Source organism: Natator depressus, chromosome 6 (assembly GCF_965152275.1).
Source record: "Natator depressus isolate rNatDep1 chromosome 6, rNatDep2.hap1, whole genome shotgun sequence".
NCBI lineage: Eukaryota > Metazoa > Chordata > Testudines > Cheloniidae > Natator > Natator depressus.
The window spans coordinates 72,402,416-72,414,914 of record NC_134239.1 but is presented as its reverse complement, the minus strand read 5'-3'; the positions used below and the strand labels follow the sequence as shown (position 1 = coordinate 72,414,914).

Sequence of the window (12,499 nt, the reverse complement as noted above, 5' to 3'; positions counted from 1 at the left end):
GGTCACAGTGTCTGTCAGGTTTACAAAAATCAGTGTTTCTCCTGCCCACAGAGCTGCCCACTTGTTCTGCTGTGTTGCAGGAGGAAGCAGACACCCTCTAGCGTTCCCTATAGCTCCAATCCCGCAACCACGAGGAGTAGATCTAGAGCGCCCTCGAGCAGAATGCCAAATGTTTCAGGAGGAGACACACAGCTGAAGGGAATGCAGACATTTCAGGGGAATATACTGGGCATAAGATGCTGCTGCTAACAGCTCCTTATCTCACACCACTGCTGTGCCGACAAGCGTTATTGTGGCACCGCTGTGAGGGAGTTCACCATGCTGGAGCCCCAGCTGGCACTGGCAATCACTGTTACGAGGAAACAGTCATAGCGAAGATGTCACTAATAGCGCCCAAATAGTCCCAGCTAGTACTACTGTGCAATGTTACTGCTGCTGTCTCTTTATCTGCCATGCGTCAGTATGTGGGTCATGAGGAGGAAGTGAAGCTGAACCACAGTGGACTAGAAAGCGGAAGTATGTAGGCCCAGCCTCCCACCTGCCATCTCCCAGCACTCTCTGCCTCCTGGGGAACTGGATTTTTTCTCCTTTCCCACTGCGTCTCCCCTGCATAGGTGCTGGAACTAGGGATGCTGCCTCATACCTGGGCTTGAAGTGGTTTCCATTATATGCAGGGTTTACAGTTTGGTTCAATGGCTCTCAGCAACCCCACTACACAAACTGTTCCAGCACCCCTGCTCCTCTCCACCCCTCACTCCAGCCTGCATGCTCCAGTCTGCCTCTCCCTTGGTGGGTACGTCTACATTTGAGCTGGGAGGTATGATTCCCAGCTTGTGTGGACCTGCACTAGCTATGCTTAAGCAAGCACATTAAAAATAGCAATGTGTCAAGGGTGCAGAAGCGGCTGCTTGGGCTAGCCACCCAAGTACGTACCCAGGGATCCAAGTGGCTATGTACTTGGGCCTCTAGCATGAGCCACTCCCCATGCTACCCTGGCTACATTGCTATTTTTAGCAAGTTAGTGCAAGCACATCTAGGCAAGCTGGGAATCACACTGCCCAGCTCAAATGTAGATATACAACTGTGTGTTCCAGCTTAGCACTGGAGGAACCAATATCTCCCTCTGGACCTGAGGTGTGCTGTCTTCCACCTTCTTCCTTCCTCCCTTTTTTCAGCTCATACCTGGATAAACTTCATACATAGCTCTTGGAAACATCAGCACACGACTTAGCTACAAGCATAGTCCATTCCTGTTTGAGACATGTAATAGTTGTAGCTTTTGGCTTAGTAGGCTGTGCACAGGGCTCTCACTCGAGAGTCCTGGGTTGTAGCTCCAGCTCTGCCATTTACTCATTCTGGACAATTCACTCAGCCTGTCTGGTAAATGGGAATATTAATGCTTGCTCACCTTTGTAAAGTGCTATGAGATGCATGGAACTAACGAGCTATACAAGTGCAAACAAAACCTGTGACAAAAAAGGAAGTGCTCATTTCCCATCAGCACATGCAGCCTAGTTCCTCTGACTCCCTGCTTTTTCCTGGAATTGCCCAGGAAATTCCTGTAGGGGCACCTGTCACTGAACAAGTGGCAGTCCCCAGGCCCTTGTGTGGTGCTTTCTTCTAAGATGGGATGTGTTCTAGCTACTGTCTAGCGGCTGACCAAGCCTCTTTGCTCTGGGTACTTTTACAAACTCCAATTCAGAGACACGGCTGGGAAGCTCAACACTTACCTTATTCTGATATGTCCAATATAAGTAAAAGCCCTTTGGATCTACCCGGAGAATCACAGGCGAAGCATTCGTTGTGTCCTGACAAAACCAGGAGAAAGAAGGTTTAAAGCTTTGGAGAATCTGTAAGGGAATGTAATTTCCCCTGCAGCCCAGACTTGGTGAATCACCTTCTGACTATTCTGTGGTCTGTGTAAAGCAGTTGGTTAGTTTGAGTTCAGCTCCAGCAAGTGAGAGCCAAGGGTTATGGAGGCTAACCTATACTGCTGCTACCCCTAATGGTGGGTCCTGCCTCCAGATCAATGCTGAGCCAAGACACATTGGCAGCGAAGTGTTAAGGAAGGATATGCTGTCACTGTGTCCTTTACCTCCCCTATGAGTATCCCAGGGACTTAAATCTCCAGGGTTGGTGCCTTCCATGAGCACTGAACACTGCAATAACCATCTGTCTGCCATGCTCTCCCTCTCATCATTCCACTCCCTCCTTTCACTCCCACTCTCTCCTCTTCTGCAATAGGCAGAAAGCTCATGAAGACACATATACCTACCCATGTCCCCATAGTTCTCAGTTAGTTCCCTGAGCTCACTGCTGTGAGCTAGAAGAGCATTCTGGACATTGATATGCAAATGAGGACCCCATTGACCACATTTCTAGATTTCCCACACTCTCCCACCAAACCAAGCTTTTTAAAACCAAGCAGAGTCTTCAGTGTGGAAAAGCCCAGAAGGACCTCTTTCCTACCTGTCCATATGAGGAACAGATCCATGCTAGCTACAACTGGGTTCAAACAGAGTTTATTCAACCACCCAACATTGTGAGATCTTAGATGTTGCATAAATTATCATGAACTCTTACTAAAAAGTGGCACAAACCATGATCATCTCTTTATCTCCTTTTTTTCTTAACAGCTTCTCCCCTTTGGCTATAGGCCCACATGAAGAAAAAGACAGACTGAGCACACGCATCCTAAAACACACGCAACAAGGTTGGCCTATGAGAGACTGCAGGAGGGAGTGAATTCCAGAGATGAGGATTCTTCATCAGAATGTCCTGCTGCCCATGCCCCGGAGTTCAACCCCAAGGACTGAGAGCAAGAGCTGTCTTGTGGAACACAACTGCTGCAATGTGGCATAGCAGGTGAGATGGATGTGGGAACCCAGGCCATTCAGGGCTTTGTAGATGATAACAAAATCCTTCACTTGCACTTGGGGGTGGATTGGGAGCCAGTGCAGAGCACGGATTATATAAGGTTTGTGATCATAAGTTACAAGTATGTTTCAATTAATTTAATCTCATACCCCAAACCTATAGTACTTTCTTTGCAAAAATTCAACACTTTAAATAAGAAGAAACCCCAAATCCCAAAATGTCTGGAAATGAACAGCTAGGGGAGCCAGGCTGTTCTCCTTTGTTGAATAACCCTTTCTCATTCACCATCACTTCCCTTGACTCATACTGCCTCACCCTTAACTTTGCCCCCTAATATATGCAGAGAAATGCAAAAATCAAAACATCACTGGGGTGAATTTCTGACCCTACTAAAATCAATAGCAAAACTCTTATTGACTCCAAGGGGGGCAGAATTTCACCTTCGAAGATTACGAAATCCTATTTCCTGTTCAAGGGATCCATTTCCAATAATCACTTAGGGATCAGTTGAGGAGTTCTGTTCTGTAAGGGACAGCTTGTAGCTTTGCTGCTCTGCACCGGCTCTGGGACATAATTGTGATGTAGAGAGTCACAGTTTGGTGTCTGGTTTTTCATTGCTCCAGGGAGAAAGTAACTTGTTCTATCCCTTTACTTGGCACAGCTTACTTTACACTTGTATAGCTCTGTGCTGGCTGGTTGCTGCTTTGTATGGAAGGAGTTAAGGCCCTGCACACTCCAAGACACAATATGTGGCTCCATGAAGGCTATTTAATCCCTGCACTGTGATCTGCGATGGGAGTAGCCCACATAGGGGCTTTATGACCTCTTACGTATGTTCCATGGGTCACAATATACTGAAGTGAATGGAGCTACTTGCGTGAACTTGCCAAAGACAGTAAGGATTGTACATTCAAGATGCTTATAATTTGTTCTCAGTAGAAATATGTTTAAAACTGAATTGGGCCACATTTAGAACATAAGAATGACCATACTGGGTCAGACCAAAGGTCCATCTAGCCCAGACCAAAGGTCCATCTAGTCCATCCTGTCTTCTGACAGTGGCCAATGCCAGGTGCCCCAGAGGGAATGATCAGAACAGGTTACTATCAAGTGATCCATCCCCTGTCGCCCATTCCCAGTTTCTGGCAAACAGAGACTAGCGACACCATCCCTGCCCATCCTGGCTAATAGCCATCAATGGACCTCTCCTCTATGAACTTATCTAGTTCTTTTTTGAACCCTGTTATAGTCTTGGCCTTCACAACATCCTCTGGCAAAGAGTTCCACAGGTTGACTGTGTGTTGTGTGAAGAAATACTTCCTTTTGTTTGTTTTAAACCCACTGCCTATTAATTTCATTTGGTGACACCGAGTTCTTGTGTTATGAGAAGAACATAACATAAGAACATAAGAATGGCCATACTGGGTCAGGCCAAAGGTCCATCCAGCCCAGTATCCTGTCTGCCGACAGTGGCCAATGCCAGGTGCCCCAGAGGGAGTGAACCTAACAGGTAATGATCAAGTGGTCTCTCTCCTGCCATCCATCTCCACCCTCTGACAAACAGAGGCTAGGGACACCATTCCTTACCCATCCTGGCTAATAGCCATTAATGGACTTAACCTCCATGAATTTATCTAGCTCTCTTTTAAACCCTGTTATAGTCCTAGCCTTCATAACCTCCTCAGGCAAGGAGTTCCACAGGTTGACTGTGTGCTGTGTGAAGAAGAACTTCCTTTTATTTCTTTTAAACCTGCTGCCCATTAATTTCATTTGGTGGCCCCTAGTTCTTATATTATGGGAACAAGTAAATAACTTTTCCTTATTCACTTTCTCCACACCACTCATGATTTTATATACCTCTATCATATCCCCCCTTAGTCTCCTCTTTTCCAAGATGAAAAGTCCTAGTCTCTTTAATCTCTCCTTATATGGGACCCGTTCCAAACCCCTAATTCTTTTAGTTGCCCTTCTGTGAACCTTTTCTAATGCCAGTATATCTTTTTAGAGATGAGGAGACCACATCTGTACGCGGTATTCAAGATGTGGGCATACCATGGATTTATATAAGGGCAATAAGATATTCTCCGTGTTATTCTCTATCCCTTTTTTAATGATTCCTAACATCCTGTTCGCTTTTTTGACTGCCGCTGCAAACTGCGTGGCCATCTTCAGAGAACTATCCACGATGACTCCAAAATCTCTTTCCTGATTAGTTGTTTATAGTTCCTGATTAGCTAAATTAGCCCCCATCATATTGTATGTATAGTTGGGGTTATTTTTTCCAATGTGCATTACTTTACTTTTATCCACATTAAATTTCATTTGCCATTTTGTTGCCCAATCACTTAGTTTTGTGAGATCTTTTTGACATTCTTCACAGTCTGCTTTTGTCTTAACTATCTTGAGCAGTTTAGTATTGTCAACAAACTTTGCCACCTCACTGTTTACCCCTTTTTCTAGATCGTTTATGAATATGTTAAATGAGACTGGGCCCAGAACAGATCCCTGGGGGACACCACTATTTACCTCTCTCCATTCTGAAAATTTACCATTTATTCCTACCCTTTGTTCCCTGTCTTTTAACCAGTTACCAATCCATGAAAGGATCTTCCCTCTTATCCCATGACAACTTAATTTATGTAAGCGCCTTTGATGATGGAACGTGTCAAAGGCTTTCTGGAATCTAAGTACACTATGTCCACTGGATCCCCCTTGTCCACATGTTTGTTGACCCTCTCAAAGAATTCTAGTAGATTAGTGAGGCATGATTTCCCTTTACAAAAACCATGTTGACTCTTTCCCAACAAATTATGTTCATCTATGTGTCTGACAATTTTGTTCTTTACCATAGTTTCAACCAGTTCCCCTGGTACTGAAGTCAGGCTTACCGGCCTGTAATTGCTGGGATCACCTCTGGAGCCCTTTTTAAAAATTGACATCACATTAGCTATCCTCCAATCATTTGGTACAGAAGCTGAATTAAACAATAAGTTACAGACTAGAGTTAGTAGTTCTGCAATTTCCCATTTGAATTCCTTCAGAACTCTTGGGTGAATACCATCTGGTCCTGGTAACTTATTACTGTTTAGTTTATCGATTTGTTTCAAAACCTCCCCTAATGACACCTCAGTCTGGGACAGCTTCTCATATTTGTCATCTAAAACGAATGGCCCAGGTGTGGGAATCTTTCTCACATCCTCAGCTGTGAAGACCGATGCAAAGAATTCATTTAGCTTCTCCACTATGGCCTTATCGTCTTTGAGTGCTCCTTTAGCATCTCGATAGTCCAGTGGCCCCACTGGTTGTTTAGCAGGCTTCTTGCTTCTGATGTACTTAAAAAAAATTTTTGCTATTACTTTTTGAGTCTTTGTCTAGCTGTTCTTTAAATTCTTTTTTGGCCTTCCTAATTATATTTTTACACTTCATTTGCCAAACTTTATGCTCCTTTCCATTTTCCTCACTAGGATTTAACTTCCACTTTTTAAAGGATGCCTTTTTGCCTCTCACTGCTTCTTTTACCTTGTTGTTTAGCCACGGTGGGACTTTTTAGGTTCTCTGACTCTGTTTTTAATTTGGGGTACACATTTAAGTTGAGCCTCTATTATAGTGTCTTTTAAAAGTTTCCATGCGGCTTGCAGGGATGTCATTTTTGGCACTGTACCTTTTAATTTCTGTTTAACTAACTTCCTTATTTTTGTATAGTCCCCCTCTCTGAAATTAAATGTTACAGTGTTGGACTGCTGTGGTGTTTTCCCTGCCCCAGGGATGTTAAATTTAATTATATTATGGTCACTGTTACCAAGCGGTCCAGTTATATTCATCTCTTGAACCAGATCCTGTGCTCCACTTAGGACTAAATCAAGAATTGCCTCTCCTCTTGTGGGTTCCAGGACTAGTTGCTCCAAGAAGCAGTCATTTAAGGTGTCAAGAAACTTTATCTCTGCATCCCATCCTGAGGTGACATGTACCCAGTCAATATGGGGATAGTTGAAATCCCCCATTATTATTGAAGTTTTTTTATTTGTATAGCCTCTCTAATCTCCCTGAGCATTTCACAGTCACTATCACCATCCTGGTCAGGTGGTGGGTAATATATCCCACTTGCTATATTCACATCTGCTTGCCACACTTAAGAGATGGCCAAGCACATTCTGCATTAGCTGAGGCTTTGGAGTGGTCTTCAAAGTGGCTATAATGATTAGGTATCATCTGTATTACAGTAACACTCAGACTCCCTGTTTTGGATGGCACCTCCTTTGAACTGGGCACTGTATAAACACAGAGTGAAGATGATCCCTGCCCCATAGAAGTTGCAATCTAATTAAATAAAATACATTAATATAAGTCAGCCTAGAGGAGCATGTCCTCCGTTAGAGGGAAAGCTCCAATTGCTAGGCCAGCTGAAGGTGCTAAAAGGCCTGGTAGGCCACTGCTGCTCCCTGGGAATCCAAAAACAGTGGTGGTTCCAGTACAACTCTGAGACTGCAAAGGAAATACCCCTTGCCAGAGGAAGCAGACGTAATCTCCTTCATTTCATCAAAACGTTTTCCCCGGCCCGCCAACAGCACCTAATCTGGATACCGTTTAAAGCAGCTAGCTTTCTTCAGGATCCAAATCTTGTCAGGTGCTGAGAAAGCAGAGGGATCCCAAAATCCAATTCAATGAGAGGGAAAAGAAGAGCCGAGTCTTGCCAGCCCACTGATAACACTGCAGCCCAGGATGTCTCACCATTTCCTTTTGCAGCACCCCTGCCCGCCCCTCCTGCCCCTCCCCCCCACACACACACGTGGGACAGGAAGCCTGACAAGATGGAGAAATGTGAATGGAACAACCAAATCCTGATTAGGGATATGTTTTGCTGGAGAGCATGCTGTCGACTACCTAAGGACGAAGGCCAGCATTTTCAGCAGTGGCCAGTATTTTGGGGGGGAGAGGGGAGGGTTCAGTTCTTCGATGATCAGTTTGAGACATCTGGGATTTTAGAGGTGCTGAGTACGAGTATTTCCAAGGGAAGCCCTTTAAAAATCAGATTCAAGTTGTCTTAAGGTGGGCACCCAAAAACAGGGACAGAAAATCGGTGGCCACATGAAAATGCCGGCTTTAGACTATGCGTGTTTGGCCAACATTGTTCTCAGAAACAAAATACCAAGAAAGCCACATTAGAACCCTGTTAGCAGCAATCATGATTAAAGATAGATATATCTGTGTTCCACTTAGCTCTGGCCTCATTCACTTATTTTCTACAAAGAATTATACAAGTCAGGAGGAGCATCTGCCCATGTTGCTGAGCTAGCAGTGTCATTTTGACCTGTATTACTTAGCGCCATCCATTTCTGCTATCTGCACGCTACATCACCTACTGGCTTGAATGCTGCTAGATTATCCTCGCAGATCATTGATTACTGCATGTCCCCAGTTGCCTCCTTCGTCCCATACTGCTTCTACAAAGAAGGGCCTTTTGTTTTCAAACTAGTTCTGCATCCACTTGAGTAGCTCACAGTCACCCACTACGTAGCCACTTATGGACCTTTAAAATGTGTCTCTTTTGCCATATTGTGTAAAAGCTTCCCCCAGATCCAGGCAAACTATCATATATCCATAGCTCCCCTCTGGCCTATTGACTCTTACCTCTGGTGATGAGTAAATCTTAAAAGGCGCAGAGATCTGGCTCTAAAATAAAGAGATGGACAGCTGCCCCATATCCCTGCTTGGGGGAATGCTGGAGGCCTTCCTGGGAGACAAGAGCACAGATTCTTAGACTCAGAGGAATATTTAGCAAATGAATTTCCTCCTTTGCTCCTGTTCCAAACCCCTTCTCCTGGACTGTGATGGATACTCAATGGATAACTCAAACTAGTCACTTTGCAGACACAAGAAGAAGGATGAGCGAGCAGCTCTTCACAGTCCTCAGCTAAAAACCAACCAAAGCAGGCCCTTGAGCCCAACCCAGAATGGTGGGAAAATAAGCTTGTACCTGAGCCACCTTCCTAACACTGGTGAAAGCATGCACTGAGCAGCCACTTGGGCCCCTATATCCCATGCAAGTTCTATAGCTCACAGGCTAACCACATCTTCCCTGTTCACGAACAGGGCTGGGAGAGAAGGAAACAGCTCACCGCCACACCCCTTACTCCCTCCAGCAATGGGTCCAGAAGGGGAAGCAACTTCTGATCTGATTTTTTTCCCCTCCCTCTGCAAAACTGAAGAGCCCTTCTGCTTGAGACCCATATCCTGGCCAACCTCGCTGGAGATCTCTGAGTGCAGGGAGTGACCCTGTCGGCTCCGGGAGACCTACAGCACCAAGGACACATTTCCTTTGTCTTAGGGAGGAGGAGGGGAGCTGCACTGACTCTCCATCTTTCCCTAGGCTGACCCATGGGACAGAAGGGGGGCCCTGATCATGCCACCAGGGAACTCTTTCAAGGAACTAGGACACAACTGCCTGCGCCCGGGGGGGGTCAGAGTGCATTGCCATCACCTCACACACACACACAGGCCCACATCACCCACCCTCATATCCATACACACATGTACTCGCTCAGCATCCCCCTCATCCACCCATCCCTCTCCATGCATCAGGTGCCCACACATACAGCAGACATACATTTTCCCATTGCCCTCTCCTACTTTCTCACATACAGGCTGCCCACACACACATGCACACATGAGCAAGCACTCCCAGCCCTCCAGCAGGACTTCGGCCTCCTCCGTGCCCCCAGCACATACAGTGAAAGCCCAGGTACTCACGTCGTCCCACTTGATGAAGCGCTCGCCCTTGGAGAGATACTCCTTCACCTCGGGGGGCGTCAGGATGGATGTGAACATCGACATTCTGTCCCACAGATCTGCCCCTCAGCCAACAGGGCAGCTGCAGGGCTCACTCTTTCTTGGCCCCCCTCTTCTTGATCTCTGCCTCTCACATGGTGTTCTCTGCCACTGCTGCCCTTGGTATCAGGCACCAAACAACCTCTTATATGCCAGGTAAAATTAGGGACGACTAGCACAGACAAGCGAGGAGCCGCTCATCTGCATTGTAAATCAGTGGTTCTCCAAACAAGCAGGTGGGTCCCAGCACAGGGAGGAGAAGATGAAGCTTATGCAAGAGGAAAGCCTGGGATGGGCTGAGAGAAACACACGCATGCACACACTCTAGGAGAGATCTACTCCTTAGAACTCTGCACTACTGAAGTGTAATGTTCAGCAGACACTTCCGGACGGAACTTCCTTAAATTTTTTTCTTTAGAACAAGTGCAGTCTCTGCCAGTGAACCACCCAGTCATTTATCAATTTCAACAGACACCAGCACAAAACACCAGTGAGCCTGGCCACACATGATCAGCCCCCTCAACACTACAGAACCATCTACCATCTACAAGGAATGCATTTATTTTACAGTGCATATTCTACCTATATAGTCCACATCACTGGAGCATCTGAACACTTCAACTCTTTAATGGAATTATCCCCACAATATCCCTGTGATGTAAAGAAATATTATACCCATTTTACAGAGGGAGGAACCTGAGACAGGTTACATTTAATGACTTGCCAAGGTCATATAGGAAATCTGTGGTTGAACCAGGAATTAAACTCATCTGAGTCCTTAGGATGACCCTTATTCTCTAGGTCATCCTTCCCTAGTTCAGGTTACTTCACTTTCAAGCAGGGATAAGTGTCACTGGTGCAAATCCCAACTTTCTTTATCTACACTAGGGGGGCTGCACCATTGCAGTTGCCCCAGCTTCTCGTCACCAATGGCTGAATCCCAAGTATAGACAAAACCTCAGAGCAGGTTGAGTGAAAGATTCATTAAGGTTCATTAACTTTTCATGCTGACCTGGGCCCTAGATTTGAATCCTAAGCATGTGAAATTCATGGGTTTGATGCAGAATCAGGGACAGCAAGACAACTTTCATGGAGTTTTGCTTTGTGTTTTGAGGGGTTTTTGAACTTTAAGCTCAGAGCAAGATTTACAGAGTAGATGCAAACACCATAGATCGAAACCAAAGGAAAGATCTGCCAGAGCGTCTAAAAGGTAAAACCTCCAAGTTTCTCGTAGCTCCAGTGAAGAGCACTGTGTCTGGGAGATATATAAGACAGGGGGTAAAGATAACACTCTCTCTGTTAACGGCAGGGGCTGCTCTCACCAGACTGGGGTACAAGTACATTGACACCATTGTACAAAAGGAGCCCGCCACCCCCAAACACAGTTGAGTGCACAGAGGGCAGAACTGTCTGTTTGCTAATTGCAGGCAAGGAGGGACATCTCCCTGGGCAGGTGCAGAAGCATTGGCGGCTGAGGAGACAGGCACACAGATTGAAATGTATGGGACTGAAGGCATTTAGCCTTTTTTGAATCAAATAAATGGCAGGTTTACTGCAACAGACTCCCGATCTAACAGGATTTCCATATGTGAGCTGGGATTTCATAACAGTTCCCTTCTATGAAAATCAAGCTGTAGCAATTGTGGTTGTGAGCTATACCTAGCACAGCCATTGTTCACGGAAGGGCAGAAGAGAAGAATATAAAAGGAAGTAAAGTTTCTCTGAAAAGGGTAGGTGATAAAAATGGCTATGTTGACATTCCTGTTGGTCACGGAGGCAGCCTCAGCATTTTGAAGTGGGCCTGATGCAAAATTTTCGTCTCTGCCTTCCCAAACCTAACCTACCCCTACCTGGTCATCCCGCCACTATGCACAGAGCCAGATGAAAATTCTGGGGAAGGTCAGTCGGACATTTCTGTGGGGCATGCTCACGTTTTGCTGATTCATTTTTTCTGGAAACTGTTAGGTGCCATTAACTTGAGCTGTAGCTAGTGCTCCAGCTATAATGAAAAGCGAGGATGGCAGCAATATTCAGAGAGGTTCCCACAGTGGAAGCAGAGCAGTCTGAACAAAGTTAACATCTTTTAAAAGCACGTTCCAAGGGTCAACTCTTCCTGCAAGTTGGGAGTCTAGACCTCCAGCCACAGCTGGGCTTTGAGCATATTCTAGTACATTTTAGCTGTACATAGTGCTTTCCAAACATTCCTTTAATTAGTCAGCCAAGATGCCTGTTATTATCCCTGTTGTACAGCTGGGGAAACTAAGGCAGGGAAATGATGTGACTTGCCAGAGCTATCGAGATCCTCCATGTCAGAGCTCAGAGTAACAGCCGTGTTAGTCTGTATTCGCATGTCAGAGCTGGGGTTAGATCACAGCAGTCCCTCACTTCTGGCCCCGTAAGTAGCCCACTCAGTCTGTCATGCTACTGAGCTTCTCCCACATTACGTTCAGAGGTCACACTAGCTGCTGAGCTTCAGGCAGCCACCTGGGAAGCAACTTGTGATGTTCCTGGCCCCACTGGCAACAGTTTAGGCAGCGCTTCCTTTACTAGTGCAGTGTCATCCTCTCCCAAATCAAGACACCTGTGACTGCACAGATCCCAAAGGCCAGAATCGGATGAGTATAAGGGACATCATTAACAACCTGGGACTTTTAGGGAAAAATCACAGTAACAAACATTCAGCACTAGTGATTGGGGTTACATTTTCAAGGCTAACCTTGCAAGAGGCTAGAAACACAGGACCAGATCTTTAGGTCTAGGTGAGCTATGCTAAGGGCAGGAGCAGTGGGAGGGATGC

At 45.8% G+C, this 12,499-nt stretch overlaps 1 protein-coding gene and 1 long non-coding RNA gene across 3 annotated transcripts in view; one reads left to right on the top strand and one right to left on the bottom strand.

Moving 5' to 3' along the window:
• Positions 1-9,741, bottom strand: part of PLCB2 (phospholipase C beta 2) — a 70,973-nt gene extending 61,232 nt beyond the window's left edge. For both annotated transcript variants that reach the window (XM_074955715.1, XM_074955716.1), the window contains exons 1-2: positions 9,625-9,741; positions 1,731-1,808 (exon numbers count right to left, since the gene is read on the bottom strand). In XM_074955715.1, the coding sequence (XP_074811816.1) occupies positions 1,731-1,808; positions 9,625-9,708 (162 nt within the window). In that variant the 5' untranslated portion in view covers positions 9,709-9,741. The remainder of the gene's footprint in view (positions 1-1,730; positions 1,809-9,624) is intronic.
• LOC141989271 (uncharacterized) overlaps positions 1-12,499 on the top strand; it is a 212,319-nt gene that overhangs the window by 71,497 nt on the left and 128,323 nt on the right. Inside the window, exon 3 of the long non-coding RNA XR_012639952.1 lies at positions 2,637-2,865. This is a non-coding gene — a long non-coding RNA (uncharacterized LOC141989271). The remainder of the gene's footprint in view (positions 1-2,636; positions 2,866-12,499) is intronic.